Genomic DNA, 20,202 nt, shown 5'->3' with positions numbered 1-20,202 from the left:
ACATGAGATTGCTGCTGCAGTAATTCAGAGGGGATTGTCCCATTTGTCTATACCAGAGAAGGAAGGATGCCAAGAGGCTTATTTGCCCCTCTGCCCCCCTTATTTCCCCCCATCTTTTCGTTAACAATACATATAACCACCAAGGTGTCTATAATAAAAAGAATTATTGTTCTGAATGCTTTACTCAGTTACATAAATCAATGAAAGAGAATGTCCCTGACGCCCCCTCTAAACAAGGATGCATATAAGAGTAATCTGGGAGTATTTTCATGTGCATTCTTCCAAACTGAAAACCCCCAGAAACACAGGAGAGGTCGCCCCGCTGTAGCAGCTGCAATCCTCCTGCAATGGTCTGACCTTTCTTGCTACAGATTGGCTGTTTAAAGAAGCCAATCAGTGTCAGGGAAGGACTCCAACTGAAAAAACAGCAGCACTTTCCACACATTCGCACGTGGGAGGGATTCTGCAGAAATCCCGTATATATACGCAAAACGAACCACGGAAATGTAAAGGGAATCACAAAGCTACCATATGCATGGCTGGAGTGTCCCTTTAAAGGGTCAAAGCTAGGGAGACACTGTTTACCGCAAGATAAGAAATTTTTTACTCATCTGGTCTTCCTGTTTTTAAACCTATTGTAAGACTTCATCTCTTACGTGCCTTTCTATATGTTCACAACAAATTAATGCATATACCATCCAAATTTGAGTTAAAACCCCCACATCATTTGGCATTAGGAGTGGATGTTTAATAAATAATTAAGTGTGTCCCTATTATCAAAATACTTAAACCCCAAAAGGTGAAATAATTTAAGATATTTGGACAAGCCACAGAATATTAATATTCAATTTATAACACAGAGATTTCACTGTTATAACAGCAGCTTTTTCAATGCTTTTTCACAGATTCTTGATAGAGCAGAATGATTTCAGGGAGATTTGGGGAATACAATTTGGGACTTTAAAATGTTCAAAGGGCAGCTGACTCCAGTGGCTGGATTGTACTGGTCAGCATGAAGTCTATAGCAGGTCACATCGAAAGCAAGTGTATGTATTCTGAAAGCATATGTCTTTTTGGTGCATAATTTTAGACAGATCAGACTTACTTAGATCCATTATTAAAATATAAAGAGGAATTTTCAAAATAAAAGCGTCAGCAAACAGTTGGCCTGTGAATGGCAAATTACAGGGGGGGACATGACGAGTTGAAAACTGACTTACCGCAGTGCCATTGTTATCTCTAAAAACCTCTTGATTAAAATAATCGAATAACTTCTTTTCTATTTGGAGTACAACCTGTGGAAAGATGGAAGAAATGGACACATTTCATATACAATTCACAAATGGGTGATTTATCATTTATTTAGAGTAAAAACAGAGAACAAAAGTGGGCAAACATGATTTCTACATATAACAAAACATATAACACAAGCAACATGTGGCATAAAATCCATGAGAAAAGAAAAAAAGATATCTGATTTAAAAAAATATCATGCAAAACACTTCCATTGTTATTCTGCTTTTCTGCATTCCATTATCTTATGTATCGTACATAGAAAGGTAAACTATTCGTTTCATCTCGACAAAAAATTACTTTGTAATACATACCTTGCGGTCATTCTCTGATTCGCAGAAAATCAGCTTATCTACTGCGTTAGTGTCTGTTGCATGTACAGTTTGCATTGTCATTTTCGCACAAAGTGTCTGTTTAAAAACAAAAAAAATCAGTAAGGGCAAACTCAGATGTGATCTGTGCAAAAAAACACAGTTTGTTACAAAGTATATGACAAAGACTGCAGTATCATCAAAAAGGATATATTCTCCATTTTCATTAATATGCACTGCCAGGTAAAGCTACTATCCAACATCTTTCTTTACTATATTGTTGGTATTTTTATTAATTTTTTTGCAAATGTTTGAAAATATTTCAGAAAGTTTTTATAGACTTTTTCTCTCATAAAAATTATGGATTTCCTTTATGTGGATAATTTCTAAACAAAAATTGTTTAAGTAAATATTTCCTCCATATTTTTTGTCTATGGGTTGCCATCTTGTAGTTTAATATGTATTTATTAACTTAAAAAGTAAGCAGACACATTGTTTTTTTTTAGAATACAACAGCTGAGGCAGCATCATCGTTATTGTATCAAACTGGAAATGGCATACTTGCTACTTTTGTATATTGATGAGGTATATAAATTTCATGACCATAAGTTTAACCTTTTTTTGTTTGTTTGTTTTTTGTGGAAAATTCTACTTTGTAATTTAATTATGACTTTTTTGGTGTAGACATCATCGTTAGGGTTAAGGTAATTTAAAAATAATATATTAGTTAGCTGTAGTAAGTATTCCAATATCTGCATGCTTTATGCAGACGATACCTTTAATTGGACCATTGCGGTCATGTGACTCTGCATCCTTTCTTTGTAGGCCTAATAAAAGATCACCTTCTACTAAAGATTCTCCCTTCTCTAGTGGTCCTGACACTTTCCTAAATCCTACATTTCAGATCTCAGTATATTAAATGATCCTAGGAAATTGTGTTTATGTATTATTTTAACTATAATAAACATAACAGGCTGTGGTTTGTAGGCTAAAAACATATATATATATATACACACAAACATACATGCATAAATATACACAATTCCCTTTTCAAAGGTGTGATTAATAGGTTTGTAAATGTAATTATATTGCAAGACAAATAACTGGATGATTTGGTGTTATATTAGTATCCGTAAATTTCAATTTTATTAAAAATAAGCATTTTCATCTTCTATAACTCCACTTATTTTTCCTATCTGTGCAATTGTGGCAATCATTTCTTTTGCCATCTGTGTCTGCATGCACATTTTATTGCAAAGACCCAAAACAAAGTTTTTCCCAAAGAGCGATCCTCTGTGATAGCAGGCATTGAAATTCAAAGCACAGATTAGCTAATCGGGTCAAATCCAAAAAGGAGCCCTTTGGACTCGTATGTCACAAATCAGTCTGGTTGCCTTTAAACAGCACACCAGATTAGAACAAGCATTAGAACAAGCCCTAGAGGTAAACCGGACGCTTTCTGAGGCTGATTTCTAAAGCCCTAACAAATCGCTCCATCTTTCACTCATTTAAACTTTCCAAATGAGGGTCAATATGCTCCCCCAGCATCCAAATGCTAATGCGCTTAAGTGCGCTTAAGCAGCTTTCCACAGTGAATGGGCCAAAAAAAAGGGCTTGGAAAAGACAAGGGAGAGGTACTGTCACTGTCAAACAGTCATTGTAGTCACCCCCAGAGTGGTGGCAATTCAAGAAATTCATGATTTCTGTCCCTTGAAAGCATCAGCTTGAGAAGGTATTTTTTTCCCTAGTTGCTTTATCTCCTGACCCTCACCCAGTTCCAAAAGAATAATACAAGTTGATCAACTTTTGTAAACTGACCCAGAGAAAGAAAACCACATACCTTCCCATTTTCTGTATTCGTATACAAAAAAAGTTGCCACATGATGTGAAAACCCGATTGATTATGCCATGGTTCATTTTATATACAATCAGGCTACATTGTTCTGTTCAAATGCAGTTGCAATCACCCAAGCAGAACATCTTCTTGGAGATGCACCTTCATCACAGAGTTTTTTTTTGTAAGGATTTAAGATTATAAAAAAAAAAAAACTTAAGAAATTAGAGAATACCATTTTTTCTGAGGTTCTGGTATGACAAAACAAATCGTTCTTTTCATTAAAAAAAAAAACTAAACAAACAGCATGCAGAATAAATCTGGTTAATGCTAGCAATGCACTACTAAATACATTTTAGCTTTTCTAAAACAGAAATATATATATATATATATATATATTTAAAAATCATTATTTTATTGACAATGGCCCCAGTGACCACTTGGTTAGAGCTGTAAGTAATGTAGGGCTACCTTTTTTCTAATGATGGGATTTTATCGGGGTACATGGCATCCATTGGTTAATTTTACATTTAAAGGTCCAGGGAATTGAACAATTCATTGGTCATATATTAATAAAAGGTCAATAGATGACAAATCTACTGAGCCTATAAGCAGTAGAGAATATAGATGCTTCCTGAACAATAATTATTGGTTTGATTTGGCCTTCTAGACCCGAGATGTCCCAGACTGCTCAGTTACATTACCATACCTAGGAAATCTCTGGGCAGAAAACGATGTTGATCACACCAATTCCCGCCCATTTCCCTCCTACTTCCCACCCACCTAACACTGTCTTAGGCTACCCTACCCATTTTTAGGAATAGCTCTGCCCCACACATGGCTAGCCCTTCCTATTCATGAAGGAACTCCCACAGAGGAGCAAGAGTTCCAGGTAGCCCACCCTGGGAGGTTGCCAGGTATGTACATTGCTTTCCTATCTCACCACGCATGGAGTATGAGAGGGAAGAAATGGTCCACCGGACTGCCAACATTTTGGTATCATTAGTTTCATCTGTCATCACCCCAAAAATACATGTCTCTTCTTTTTATGCATAAAAACATCACTGAATGTTGCATAAAATATATCAGGTTAGATTAAAAACAACGAACATCGACTCTTTATTATAGCTTCACGACTAAAGGTTGAGGATCATCTATAGCATCTTAAATGGAGAGTAACTCGTTTCTTAACTTTGTTTTTAACCAAATCTGCATGACACCACACAATATTTTATTTATGATATTTTAAAATAAAAAATGTAGAAGGCAACCCTGCATGGCAAATGACATATTTGTATCCATTTATTTATAAAGGATCATTTAATTTTATTTAAGAGTTCAATTTGTTTATTACTTCTTTCGAGGGAAACCTTTGAGCGTACATTTTATGGTTCAAATTCAGTGTATTTTCAATAAGAATATCTTACCTGGGTCCCAGGTATTGCCTATAACTAGTTATAGTATTTAGATTCAAATAAAGGATTATTATCATCAAGTTTACATAGTGATTTAGCATGCAATACGCTGTATCATAAAAGCACTGAAAAACATGATCCATGACTATGTAACCAGAAGGCTGTCAAAAATGTAGGGATAAACGTAATTTAGTAGCATTGGCTGAGTGGCCTGGTCTTATTAAATCAATGAATGGGGCTAACAATTGGACAGTCCCATAATATATTAGGAAGGTTTGCAAGGGAAAAACAGTTTGTTACAAATAAACAATACATCATCACTTTCTTTGTATTAACTTTATTTCAGTAGCTATTACGTGTCACAAAATTGGCATGAAGAATACATATACTATAAAGATGATAACTTCAGACAGTCATCTCAATCATGAACCTACATTTTATAAACTGGACAAGCATTCAGGATATTGTTAGTTCTATGCTCCTTTGATTTTAGGTTATTAAGATATTGTCTATTTTAAACATATCATTGACCCTATGCTGTAGTGGCTTTGTAAATGGCAGATTTGTAGTTCCATAAGAGTATGAGTTACCTTCATCACAGAGATGGCAGATTAAAACCCAAGCTGTCTAAAGTAGATTGTCGTGTCTCTGTAATAAATCCATCCACGACTAGACTTTCAGTCGCATCCAAGTTGACAGAGACTCCATGGACCAATGTCCTTATTCTCTGAATCGTCACAGTAAAGCTTGTAAATCCATAAATGACACCAAGAAGGGGTCAACTTAAGAGGCCTTGCAACATTTGAAAAAATATCCCCTCCAGCATGTTGACCAATATTTTTAACCCGTTGGGAATCACAGGACCACCACAGAAATATTGTATATAATGGCAAAATTAGAACCAATTGGCCTATATAGTCTGTCTATTAAAATGAGCATCGGTATATTCTTATTCACAGGGTTATATTAGTTAATCTGTTTTCTTTTTTTTATTTACATTTTAGCTACCAGTATACTTATTTGTTTAACATTGCTTTTTATTTCTCGGTTTTGGCATTCCTGGTTTTGTTCTATAGGTTAAGTGATATCCCACCCAATGTATGCTTTAGTAAAGTACTTCTTGGGTGTTTAGAGTGTTCAGACCTGATGGATAACCATAGGAGATGGTAAAGCATCTGATGGGTGCACACAACACTACAACACCTGCTGGATTCCAGAAGCTAAATAGGCAACAGTAATGAAGGGTGCTAAAAAGGTATCTTATTAAGGCTATTTTTTTTTGGGGGGGGGCCCATAATTAGGGGTACTAATAAACAATAGAAATATTTCTGCTCTGTCTTCAATTTGCCGAACATCAGAGTGGGGTTCGTATCACCACAGATCAGATATGTATTATACTGCACAACATGCAGCCAACATGAGTGGCTTCTTTTAGTGGAGGAGGATAACGAAATCAAATAAAGGAATTAGCAGTAAACGGGAAGTGATAGAAATGCAGAAGGCTTGAAGAAAAAAAAAAACACTTGAGAACTTAAAAACCCAGATCTGATCAATGAATCCTGTAATGAGATCACAAACTTCTGCACCACTCTTTAAATTAGGCGTCACACAATTGAGATCTTAAGAAGCTGGGAAAGAAAGAGTTTCTATTCATGGGAAAGATCTAATGTAGAAGCCCCATGCTTGAAACAAAAATAGGGGAAATGGTGTTTCAATTCTTTTCTTACTAACTCTTGGCAGATCAAAAGATTAGTTTAGAATTTCTTTACAAAACGGACTGGTCTTAATCGCAACAGAGAAAACTGTGGACTTTGGTTTGGGTTGGAGATCAAATATCTGTTGCTTCTCTAGATTTTTCTGGGTTTATATTCAAGGTACATGACAATATTCAAAAACAATATGTTTGCAAAATGTGCAACTGCCATATTAAACAGCAGAATAATTTTGCTGATAGCACCACTTCTAATACTTTCCAACAGTATTGTCATTTATTTGTAACTTTCCATAGTGGGTAATATGCTGGCAAGGAAAAGAAGAAGCCAAAACTAGAATATTGTCGCTACACATCTGAGTAATCTAGATGAAAAACATACATATATACATACACACACACACTATCATTTGATATATTTTCATTAGAGCAGGACTAGCTCTGGTCACAAACTCTGCCTTTTAACTTGAAAAGCTACTTTTGTTTTTATGACATGGTGGTTGCGCCACCAAGATTGCTGATTTTGCTCGAGTTGTAGTTAAGTTGGCATCCACTAGACTTTTTTAGACTTGCAGTCTGGCACAGGCAGGGTCTGATACATACTAGGCTAAATGTTTTAATAATTTCCTCTGCCCCATAAAGCATTCATTTGGGATTATTTGTGTGTGTGTGTGTGTGTGCACACAACATGAAGAAGCTGAAGTCTTTTGTTAAAGTTCCTAACTTTTATTGGACCCATGTATAAATGAATGTGACGTCAAATAAGGCTACGGGACATCTTCCTTAGAGTCCCCACGATGTCGATTGTGGGACAGAGTCAAACGAACAAGCTAAGTAACTTAAAATCCCTCCGTTCCCATGATGTGCCTCTTTCTTGAGATCTCTTAATGTTTTTCGGGTATAAATATCTCATCGTGCTCTACATCCCTAACATCTGTATAGAAAACGTTAGTAACAAATTATTCGTAACATAAGTAATAAACTATACATATATAAACATTGGACAAATGTTAAATTTCCTTATTTTGTCATATTTCACCAGCAATCACAAAGATCTAAGCATTTCTGTGTAAGCAGAAAGAAAATAAAAATATATTCTCAGTCAGCTCAACACAAATGTCATGAGGGAGAATTGCTACTTTTCAGGTCAGGCTTATTCTCATGATAACTTTTACCATATAACACCCAACTCTGCATAGAAGTGTTATTTTACCCACTTACATAAGAATTAACATAGCATAAAGTGAGATCTTCTTATTAAAATGTACTATTCCATTTGCGTTGTAATCTAATTATCCATTATTACAACACGGTCAAAGAACTCAAGAGGCTAATACATAGCCAAACACACATCTCCCTTATATTGGGCTTATATGCAGATGATATCCAATGTTTTTCTTAATTGTCATTTAATATTTTTATAATCTTCCTACAAAATGAATACTTTATATTGGCCAAAATATTATACTGTTCCTTCCAAACCCCATCACCTGACCATCAACACTTTTAGTGGCTACTGCTAAGTGACTGCGTCTACTTTCTGCACTTTGTTCACAAATATTCATTTTTTTTTATTTGCACATAAATAGGTAACATTGTATCAGAAATAGTATCATACATGGTACATTATAAATAAGATACATGAAAAAAATGATCTTGTAATATATTTTTCTTGGTACAATACTTAATAAATAAAAAAAATAGATACATAAATAAAATACAAAATTGGTAAACAAACCAAGTAAGAATTTCCATTTTGGAGTGGATGGGTTTTAAGAGGATTCTCTTAAATTTTATGGTCAACGCCAAATAAACATAAAAAATAGTTAAAGTTCAGTGCAAACATTCCACATAACGGGATTTCTAATATTTAGAAATATAATTAGTTAAGGGTCTTAAAGGCATCTTTAAAAAAAATGGCTCTATAAACTCAAGTCTCCTGGTTAATTCCATTTTGCTGCCCAATCTGATTTGCAATAATTTTTTTGCAAGCCCCACAACTGTTTAAAATCAAACAGATATTATAGGATTGTGTAAATGTTAATTAAACTGACTGGTGGTTCTTTTCCTATGGCAAAAAGAAGCGGGCATCTGGAGAATCACGCTGCAAAGAGCCCTTTTCAAACACTACTACAGATGTCAAATAACCCTTTAAGGTCGAGGCAAGTCCCAGTGACATACGAGGATTGGTACATGACACTTTGCAAGCCCATTAGTATCAGTCGAATACCTTTGCCAAAACAAATGATCAACCGTGACCAGACGAAAATGAAATTCTTCAAGCTCTTAAACAGTGTAGACTAAGATTACAGCAAACACTGCTATAATCATCTTGTCATATCTCATTAACCTCTTTGCTAGGCTAATAGAGACCTACTGCCTGGAAAAATCGTTGTATCTTTTTGGCCAGAATAGTAAACTGGAAGCTCTTTGAATAACATATATTGATCAATGTTCTGTGTTATAGTCATTAACTCCTCTATTGCTACACAGCGCTTTAAGACAAACTGACACTTCATGGGGGATAAACGATACTTAACCTATTTGCTGCCAGACTGGCGAGTAATTTATTGCATTGCATGGGCTAGACTAGTAAAAATATGAATCATAATTTCCCTTGTGGTATGTGTTATCCAACTTTGATTGTAATTATTACTTAATAATGATAACTTACACAATTATTTTATTAACGATAAAGTTAAATTACTGAATTTGAAATGACTTAATCAAGCTAGCGCTGTTCACTGAGTAAGGTGCAGCAAGACAACTTGGACTGCAATCGTTTTCAGAGGCTAGCAAAGGAATGGATAGTATGAGGAACCAGTGTGCTTTATTGCCGCAATCACAATAAGGGGCAATATATATCATCAGCTTTATAAACTGATAGAAGATGAATGGAGACGTGTGTCCCGTATAGCATTCAAACTAAGATCATGTTTGTATTCGGTTTTCGTATGGGGCACCAGCATACTTGAGAACTCTCTGGGTTCATCTAGGAGTCTCCGGGCAAAGCCCTGCTTCCCTAAATATCTGGGTCTCTCCCCTTTCTCTAGGTATGTGTACCAGTTAATCTACAAAGTAGCTGGTCACGCCATGAAATTAAAAGAAAAAAATAAACAGAAAACATTTTCACACATGGAAATAAAACAGAGTAAGGTTAACACACATTTCCCCAGAACTTGTGAAAGTCTTTGAGATATTCCTAGAAAATCTTTCAAAAACAACAACTGCAAAATGAGTGTATATCAAATAAATATTTAATTACGAAAGTGTGCGAATGGTAGAACAGCATTTACATTAAATTGATTCCAACTGGCAGTTTATTGGTTTAAACAATAGATTTCTCCTGTTAACATCTGGGAACCTCTCAGGAACACATCACTTGCTACAGCCCATCTATTCTTCCTGCAGTATCTTTAAGTGCTGCTAAATTCATTTGTCATTTGATCGAATGCCAATAGGCCACAAATCTCCATGAGCCTCCTGGGGTGAATGGTGACAGGAGCGTCCTGTTTTACCATAGGAAAACAGTTGTGTGCTCCTCTGTTCGGTTATACATGCCTTTTTAACTCATCTGCCTCCCCATTATCCTGAGACCAGGAGGACAAATTGCCCACAGTGGCCTCTTTTCAGAAGCAGCACAGCGCGCAAAAAATTGTGACTGAGCAGAAACACAAGGAACAGGGACATAAAAATTCATCACTTTGGCCTCCTGACCTCTTGCTTCTGGCTCCGACACACCCTAACTTAAAAAAAGTAGCATCCAGGGAAGGCTAAGCATACTGGCCAAGGGAAATTACTGATGGAAAAAAAATATCTTGGACTCACCAAAGGCCCACCAGATGCTTCATTGTCTTTTCAGAGAAGCCGTTCTGAAAATAAGGGGTGATTGGCCACATGGTATACAGGGTGGAATAAGTAAGGTCATTGTTTCAGCGCAGCTCTGTCACTTTCCTGACTGCAGTACAAAGAGGTGTAAAAAGCAAGATTTAATCCTGACTTTTTTTTTCAGTCAGCAGATTAAAACCAATCGTGCCAGATGTCCATAAGGCTGTTTAACATACAGAATTTTTCTTCTTAGTATATGGAAAGTCAACTCTGCATCTTTATTTTTTTTCATGGGGCCTCCTCAATTTGTAACCTCAGGACTGTATTAAGGGTGACGATTTGATTAATTTCCCTGTTTGATTAGTTGTTAAGTATATTTTTTCAAAACAACAAACTACACTTTAAGATGAAAGTTTTCATTTCCCTTCTTTCCGCAGGTTAGTAAAGTTGTTCCCACTGAGTTAGTTTCAACTCATAGTTATATGGACCTGATGTTTAAAACACACTGTGAAGAGAATTTATAACAAAAGAAGCCTGGATATAAAATCTTGAGGGTCTTCAAACCCCACCACTGTACATTTCCAGTCTTAGAAATACTAATAAAATTAGCAAGATTTCTGGAACAAGCTCCATTTTATTTTTGAGTGGAAAATAAACAAGTTACTCTTGCTTCTGTGATATCCTCTCCTGGTTTCTAGAATTCTCAACATAACTTTTAGATGGCTTCCCCCAAGACATAAAATATACCAGGGGTTCTGTTGGTGGATGAGATGTGTGAGGTAGTTCACCTGCCCCAATAAACATGTCTGCGTTTTGACCTGAAGCCCCTTGGAGATCAGAACATGGTGCCTGATTCTACCACAAACGACAAACATCCTTAGTTCAGCCACAAACATCGCAAAATTCATCTGCATTTGTGACAATACTCTGACTTCATGTACAGCACTTATGACATCAGCCCAGGCTAATACCCTCCCCCCTTAGTGTCCAAAATCTGGCTAGGAAAGGTGACAGTTGGATGGACGGTTTCTAACTCACTCTGAGAGGTTTTTTTGAAGTCAGGCATTGAAGCACTGGGGATAGGACCAAGTATCCATTCTTATATCCTGCAGTTTACACCTTATTTAGTTAAGGACTGCTTAGGCACTTAATATTTACTTTACCATGTGAGTGTCATTTATATTTTAGGGCATATCAATGAATGTTTTATAGGTGGGATTCCTATTGTTATATTTTGAACTTAAAATGAAAAGATCCAGCCCTCCTCACCTTCTGCAACCTTTATATAAAATTTTTGCGATATCACAATCCCTAGGCATGCCTTGTGCAATCATCTGGAAAAAGTACCAGCCATAAAATAAATTTCACCGGGTAATTACTGGACATGCTCTAGATTGCAGCCCAATGTTCAACACACTGTAAATGTGCTCATAAAAAAGTTACACATATTTTTGTCTGCCCATTATTATATATTTGTCTGCCCATTGGAATCATACACACCCATCTTTCACGTATTCTACATTAGAAAAAAAAAAGTGATATATATATATATATGAGATTCTACAGAATACTGTGTACAATGCTGCTGTATATGCTGGAGTAACACAATTATAATTAAAAAACAATAATATTCCTGCTGTTCTGCAACTGAGTTCTTTCACTGTGATTCTGTTTTACTCCTAGCACAAACACAACCTAAGACTGTTTCAGCAAACATCCATCTGAAATTAAAAAAATATATAATTCTCATTCAATTGAATTATTATATAAAAAAAAGTAATTTGCAGTTATAGCCAACTTTATTGCCTCGTGATACAGACAACTTCTATACATACTACACTTTAATATAATTTTCTACGCAGTAGAAGTTCCAAGAAGTTTAAAAAAGTCACTTTACATTAAAGCTTCTTTTAGGGTCACTGTAAATTGAACATATTTCATTTCTTGTACAGTTTGGTAGATAACATTTTGCTGATGTCACCTTGTGCTTCTGACCAATTTGATGAGCAGCAACATGTAGTAATCCTGTAATGGCAGATTGAGTATTACTTAATATATCCTCAGTCCATCTGCTTGGCAGATCGTAGGTACTTTGCCCTCTATTTATTTAGGGATGCTTGCCATGAACCAAAATTGGTTACATAACCTTCATCTCCTAAGTACAAACTATAAGATGACAAAAAGTAGAATCATGATCAATCATGAATTGAATAGTACCGTATGAGTGTCTACTGCTTACAGCAACCTGAATATCTGGAGGATGGAAACCTTTCTCTTCTCATTCTAAATACTTTCTTCTAATGATTGTTTGTTGAATTGTCCCAGCGTATTAAGATTTACTTTCAAAAACCTAATGTCGAGAAAAACAAATATTTTGTCTGTATATCAACTTTAGTGCAAACCCAATGCTACAAGCCAGACATCAACCATTGCATCTGCATTTCCAGATTATTATGTTTAAGGGTAAATAGTCTATATTTAACAACAGCATGGAAGACCTTCCGTTCACAGATTTGTACATGCATTAAGTATGCATTATGTCTCATTTCCTCTGTCTGTCTCCCCTGAAAGCAGAAAATATACCATATTGGCTCGAATATAGGCCACTCACGATTATTTGGTGCTATTTTAAAGAAGATATATATATATTTTTTTACATTTAATGTATGGTAGGAAGCTCCCACCCTCCTTACCTAAACCTTAGTTTTTCAACGTTGATGTAGATGCGGCAGACGTGACCTCCACTTCCTGCACCAGTCTGCCTCATCTACATCAACGTTGGGAATCAAAAATCAGGGCGGAATTAAAGTTTTTGCTCGCGTTGCCGGGGGACCGCATTTTCGACAGACTGCACTACAGAAAACGCTCTGCAGTCTTCTTATCTGGATGAGGTAAAAATGCTAAACCCCGATTATAGGCCGCACTTTTCCCCCCATAATTTAAATCTCTAAAGTGGGGGTGCGGCCTATAATCGGGCCAATATGGTAAATATATTTCCTCCACATGCTCAGTAGCATTTTTGTTGGGAGTAAATTCAGCCAATAGCCTGAACATTGATGATGTTTGGTGTTCTGTTTTTCTTAGTTCAGGGCTAGTGTTCGGTCTTACCTAATGTGAAATACCATAAAGTGGTGACAAGTTTCCATATTATGGCCATACCATCAACTAAATCTTCTGCATTAGTGTTAGGTCTTAGCGCTAGGTTGTATGTTTCTTTTCTATTTACTAGAAGTATAGCCTTTGCTTTTAACACCGAGCTAGTTCGCACTCTGGTCAAGCCAAGAAAATGCTGGGTGGCCTAAGACATGTTTCTTCTTTTTTGAACAATTTTTCATGCCCATCCCTCTAGATGTGACTGTGCTCTAAAGCTTTTATACATCTGACAACTTCAGGCAGGAAAACATGCAGCCCCTCTGATAGCATGAAATCGGTTAACAAAGAGCAGAGAAAACAATGAGTTGCAGGGAGGAAGGATCACAGGCTGAGCCAGGGCTCATTTCAGACACAAACAGATGTTTTTTAAGATCTCATTTTAGAGCAAGCTGAAAAGAATAGGTTTGTAAAAGATACAGACTTTTAAAGCAGTTACCCAAACACCATGCATTAAAGTAGTAAAACCACATGACTGCCAAAGAACAGGAGCAGTTAACTGGTACATTACTTTCAGCTGTGCATTTTGTCGTAGGCAACCAACACCGTTGACAGGCGGTAGCGATATCCCCAAAAGGGTCTTAGTGAATCAATGCAGAGAAAGCCTCAAGTTGCATATTAAATATTTGATTTGATTTTTTAAAACTGAGTGAGACTAGTTAGAATGAAACATATTTAATAATTCACCCAGTGTGTGGGATCATGATAATTACAGAAAAAGTTGTCTAAAAACTCTAGGGACTATATGAGTTCTGGGAATGGATAGAAGCGATGGAAGTGATCTGTTCTCCCAGCAATTGAAATTAAGACTTAATTGGAGGGTATTCTGTTTTGTGTAAGAGAGTCAGTAAATCGCATTTGCAATAATAAAAGAAAATCGAGAATGATTAAAAAAAACTAAGAACAAGGCAGTGTATCAAGAAAAAAAAACCCTGAAACAATTCCAATGCACCTGTTCAAATGAAGAGTGTAATAGAGAAGGTTGTCAGAATTTACAACGGTTGATTGACAGCTGTAAATCTCCTAATTCTAAGGCACATTGAGAAAGCATCCGAAGAATGGCTGTTCTGGTTTCCAATAGGAGACAAAAGGAATTCTAGAGGGATCCCAATTCCCTGCTATTATGATTTTAATGACACAGAATGCCTGCTGTACCAATTACTGCACCAGTAGTTTAAACAGGCTCAATCAATTTCACTGAATTGCTTGACAATTTGGTGTACTAGCAATCTGTGAAAATTTGAGCACCTTAATAAGAAAGGTTATTAAAGGGGAAACTGTCACATCTGGGTAAAAAACAATGTAGCCCGTCATGGAAAATCATCTTTTGGGGTTATTTATATTTTTTAAAATGTACATCTTTGCCATCAACTACAAAGTCACAGCCAATGCATTTCATACAAACGTCCCACCATCACATGATCGTACTGTAAAGAAGTCATTAGAATCCTACTGGTAGTTCAACCAGCAAGTTGCATCCGCACTTCCTCTACTATACCAGCATTGTCTACTATACCAGCATTTATATGTTGAACTGTACCAAAGGCAAAAGTTTAATGCATCGATACAGCATTACGAGAATGTATGGGTAGGCAGCAAAAAAGGCACCATAAGCCAAACCGCCTATAAACTATCATTTATTAAAAAGGAATATCAGAGAGGAAGAGTGGCATATATGGGGTTAAAAGGAATATCAGGGAGGCAGAGTGGCAAATAGAGGGTTAAAAGGAATATCAAGGATGCAGAGTGGCATATAGGGGGTTAATCGGAGGCAGAGTCGTATATAGGGGTGTATAAGGCATATCTTGGGGCAGAGTGGCATATAGGGGATATAAGGCATATCTGGGGGGCAGATGTGCATATCTAGGGGCAGGTTGGCCAAGTAAAAGGAGATAAAAACAAAATATCTCAAGCATAGTTTTTATTAAATATAAAAAAAATAGTTTACACGTGATTTAATATTTACTAGTAAAACTTGTTTCTTATAGGGTAGTCTTATATTATATTCAAATTTTGGGGGGTCATCTAATCGAGCAATTACGGATATATATGTTTTTGATGTCTCACATGTACTGCTTTACTATTATTGACTGTACATGTTATGTACTTCTGTTACGTACATCTTATGTACTTACGTTATATACTTGGTTAAGCTGTCAAGGTTTGTGAAGTATGCCTTGTTTATGATATCTATACATATGATATATATGTGTTTGAACAAACACAATCATGCCAAGCCAGAACTTTAGATCCTGGACTTGCTTATGGATTCAGTACACAAGTCAAATCCCTACTGGCAAACCTACAGGTCACGTTTCTCTCTCTAAAACAGAGTAAGGCATACCAACTGGTTTGTAGAAGAAGGTTGCCTTAGACTATGAGGGTAAGATGCAGAACGTGATACAACCATTAAAATCCAACACAAGTTATTCTTAAAAACTGCAATATGTTGGGTTGAAGAAGCCACCCAGTCGGAATTCTGATCCCCATGCCCTTATCTTCCTTCGACAACCTCCCGTCATATCTTCTAAAATCCCCTTGTATTTGGCTTGTTTGGCCTGAAAAAACTACCCCTACACTTTGTCAACTTAGGTTACAATTTCAGGCCTTAGGGATAGGCTGACCTTGGGCTTTCATTGCTCAGTAACACTTTGGAATGGAATGTTATAATGTATGGTTTAAGAAGTCAGAAAATAATTTCCCTGAAGTCAGTATCTTTTTTCCCAAGTGGGGGAGCGCCAGGTGGTGATGTCCACTCCTTGCTAACTTTACCCTGGTCCTCTCCCACAATAGGTTGTCTGGGGCTAGCCACCGTACGTGCAAAGCAACTCCTCCAGAAGAGCTTGGATAGCCTACTCTAGAATCCTCCCAGGTAATTATTATGGAAGAGTAAATGTTTTTATCTCGTCTCTACTCAACGTTCAATGCATAAACCCCAACATATTCAAATTCAGTAGGTGAAAATGTAGTCTTGGAGAAAAAGATGGAAAAAGGAAACAGAAATTACCAAAGCTTACCTATATTTTATTAAGATGTCTTTCTAATGTCTATGAAAAATTGTTTGCAGATAATGTATTAAAAGGTTTACCCATATTACAAGCAGAAAACCAAGTATTTTGTTCCTAAGGTGGAATAGATTTGTGAAATAATTTGTGGTGCCCTGTAATCTGCCAGTCAAAAGCTATATTAGGGAACATGACCACTTTGAAGGATTCTATTAGCACGCGTGTGACCGCTGGGGAGAAATCTATTACTGTGCTGAATATAATACCAGACTGTGGAGGTCAAAAATTGACTGACATCACTGTGTACAAGCATTATTAAGATACACAAAGAATCAGTTGTGTCCCTCAGCCTAGGGCACATTGTCATTCAGTAAATGAAAAAGGCGCTATTATAAGAAGATGTTGTTGTCAATATCGGAGAACAAATCTATTACAGCTCCAAATAATACAGTTGTATAATGTCTGTCGGTAGGAAGTACATGTGATTACGGTTTATTAACCCCTCTAATGCTCAATGCACAAAATCAATACGTAGTGTGTCATAAACACTTAAGGCAGTACGATAGTTAAATATGCTAGCACTATATGAAAGTGTATAACGCACCACAGTTGTTATTTTTGTTTAGCATTGAAAGTAGATTGTCCTTTAAATGCACTGTGTATACAGTTAGCAATCCAGCCTCAGGGACACCCCCCATGGAATCCACCACATTAAGGCTTGGCACCAACATATATAAATAATGCATATCTGAAAACACTATTTAAAATAAATTTATTTGGGAGTTGCAAAATATCTGCTTCAGTTACAACAGAAGTCCAAATTTCCAACTCAATATGCAAGTGGTACAATGCACTAGGGCCCATGTAAAATAGACTCCAATGTTGATTGGAAATTACATATTTAGGGACTGGTCTGTCCCTTCACTATAAACCAAACCCGGCTGGTATGTGAATTTAACAGAAGAGTATAGCGGAATTATTAATAAATACTTGGAAGTAATGTAGGCAGGTCGAGCAGCCAAATACCATTCATACAATGCAGTTACACACAAACACAAACACACACACTATATCCTCAAGATTGTAAGCTTGCGAGCAGGGCTCTCTCCACCTAATGTATTGGTTTGTCAGTCTGTCAACTCTCGTCTTGTCATACCCCTTGAATATATTTATTGTATTAAGCGCTGCATAAAATTGTTGGCGCTACATAAATAAAAGATAATAATAATAATAAAAATAATAATAATAATAATAATATGCATCAGTCAGTAAAAGGATATAGTAATCAAGGAGGGATGCAGTAAGAGAATTATGGTTATGTGCGAACTAGACGCATTTGAGGAATTTAACGGACGGCCTAAGAACGGATGCAGTAACCAGCATCTCTTCTCTGGTCCTGTCATATATGCGAACAGGACAGAAATATATTTTGTTTGCAAGAAAATGGTACTCCATGGCTAAAGACGAAAAATATGTGTCGTCTTTAAAATATACAAGTACAAGTTTAAAGGATTTTGCACATTGTTTTCAGTTCTCAGTAAGCGTTAGGAGGAAAAACACAAGCTAAAGTGATTTAACAACTATCCACTGGCAAGCTCCCTCGCTTTCTTTCAGTTCAATGTGGAAGTGATTAAGGTTTTATGCAGCGACTGATACTCTGCCCTGCTCAATTAATCCTTTTAACCCTAAGAACCATATTCATGGCAGGGTCAGGGCACATTATTAAGTATTATTCAGGACATCAACTCTTTGTGTGCCAGAGTGGTGACCAACGCATTGCTTGCGGGGGACCAGCACCCATTAGGGTGACTTTTTAACGCTTTCAATATAGTTTCTTGAAAGGCAAAGAGAAAATGTAAATGAAGATTTTGGTTTATTAAATTTAAGTAATGACAAAATATACCATACTACCGGATCCTTGTGAATGAGATAAATGAGAATTCAGCAGAAAGTGTCATTTACTATTAATAAATTGATCATGATACCTAAGCAACCAGTGAAATGATTGGCATGGTGATAATCTCACTTTTAAAACTTGTCACTCTTTACAAATAACCCTCATCTCTGCATACCGAATATCCCCGTGATAAGACTTCATGACTAGTCCCAAAGTCCCTGATACGGCAAGTTAGCAACTTCTCCACCAATGGCCCAAATTACTCTGCTGTCCCTGGGCTGCTAAGTTTCCAGAAAGAGTTTTGAATATTTGCGAGGTATCATGTGACTCAGGCCAAGTTCTCAGTTTAACTTTACTGTTATTACAGGCATCAGACACACGGTAATTAAAAAAAAGTATCAGCAAATTGCAAAGGACGCTAACATCAGGACATCTTCTTGCCTCAAAGGATTCCTTCAATCTAAGAAGCCAAGTCTAGCTCCAACAAAACACATTTAATGGATTGCATATGGTTTCATTTGGCACGGATATACCAGCTAGTAATTTATCCCTAATATCTTAAACAATCCAACTAATATTAAAAGATAAACAAAAGCTGAGGAGTTCTCAGGAATTGTATGCAAAGACCAGTCAACAGCAAAAGAAAAAGTATGGTGAGAAAAGGGACTTCTGAAAAGTCATCTATCACAATCACTGTCAGCTAGGTGATGAATGGCAGGTGTGGCAGAGGCAGACTACAGTTTTCGAATGAGCCGGGATAGGAGCCGCTGGTACGGCTGTCATAGCTTTTGTCATCCCATGCCAGCTGAGCCTCTCAGCTGCCAGTCGACACCACGGAAGACATAAAACATACACACTGAACAATCACAGCAACATCGCCTTGCTGATTGACTGGATTATTAATTAGTTTAATGATGCTCAACCCTATAAAAAAAAACACAAGCTGTAGGTAATTGTATTTAATTTGTGTATGTATTAATTATGGCAAAAGCTATGCAAAAAAAAAAGTGAATGGAGCATCATCTTTTGTGTTCTGCACTGTAATGGTGTTTGTATTAATTTGCATCCGAAAAGGGAGATAGCTGCGAATTCCTAGAGGGAATAAACACATTCTTATTTCTTTAAGAGTGTCATCTTTCACATCAAAGTGCCTCGTGAGACCTCTTGCTGCTGATAACTGTAATCTTTAGCCACAAATTAAAAGCAGGTTTATGAGCACATGCTACTGCTTCCCCTTGGGGTTTGAAGCGTGCAGCCTTATAACAATTCATTTACCGAGCTCTCCTCCCTGCCTTCTCCCTTCTCAGATGATGGAGGTAGAAACAATTGCATCATTTAATTTACTATTGCAACAAGGATACGGCTCATTGGCCCCTCGTTGTTTTGAAGATGGATTTAATTAACCTCCAATGAATCTTGCCAGGAAAGCGTGGCAGCATCAGACTGGAATCAGATATGTCACAAGTGCTGTTGAAGGAAAGGGTAATCAGCACTAAACCTGGCGCAAGGTTGTGATTAAAATCCTTGGCTCGTGAATAAATTAGAAGGCAAACAGAAGTACAATAGGACACAAACAGAGGTGCTAAATTATATAAAAGGCTAACTGGACGAACCACAAAATATTGCAATATCCGAATTTTAACTGGCTGCAATTGTGCAGAATTAAAAAATGTTTCACAAACTTAAAGAGCTTTTTCAGAAAGGAACGTTAATCACGAGAACATTGTGTTATGATAGGTCATATGTGTAATTCACCTT

General features: G+C 36.6%; 1 protein-coding gene across 2 annotated transcripts in view; it reads right to left on the bottom strand.

The window, feature by feature from the left end:
* Positions 1–20,202, bottom strand: part of INPP5A (inositol polyphosphate-5-phosphatase A) — a 199,890-nt gene that overhangs the window by 29,626 nt on the left and 150,062 nt on the right. For both annotated transcript variants that reach the window (XM_053450442.1, XM_053450441.1), the window contains exons 10-11: positions 1,608–1,703; positions 1,221–1,295 (exon numbers count right to left, since the gene is read on the bottom strand). In XM_053450442.1, coding sequence (XP_053306417.1) covers positions 1,221–1,295; positions 1,608–1,703 — 171 coding nt within the window. The remainder of the gene's footprint in view (positions 1–1,220; positions 1,296–1,607; positions 1,704–20,202) is intronic.

The sequence above is a fragment of the Spea bombifrons genome, chromosome 11, assembly GCF_027358695.1.
Source record: "Spea bombifrons isolate aSpeBom1 chromosome 11, aSpeBom1.2.pri, whole genome shotgun sequence".
In the NCBI taxonomy this organism is placed as follows: Eukaryota; Metazoa; Chordata; class Amphibia; order Anura; family Pelobatidae; genus Spea; species Spea bombifrons.
The sequence above is the reverse complement of the archived record's forward strand: the minus strand, read 5'-3'. Positions and strand labels throughout refer to the sequence as shown.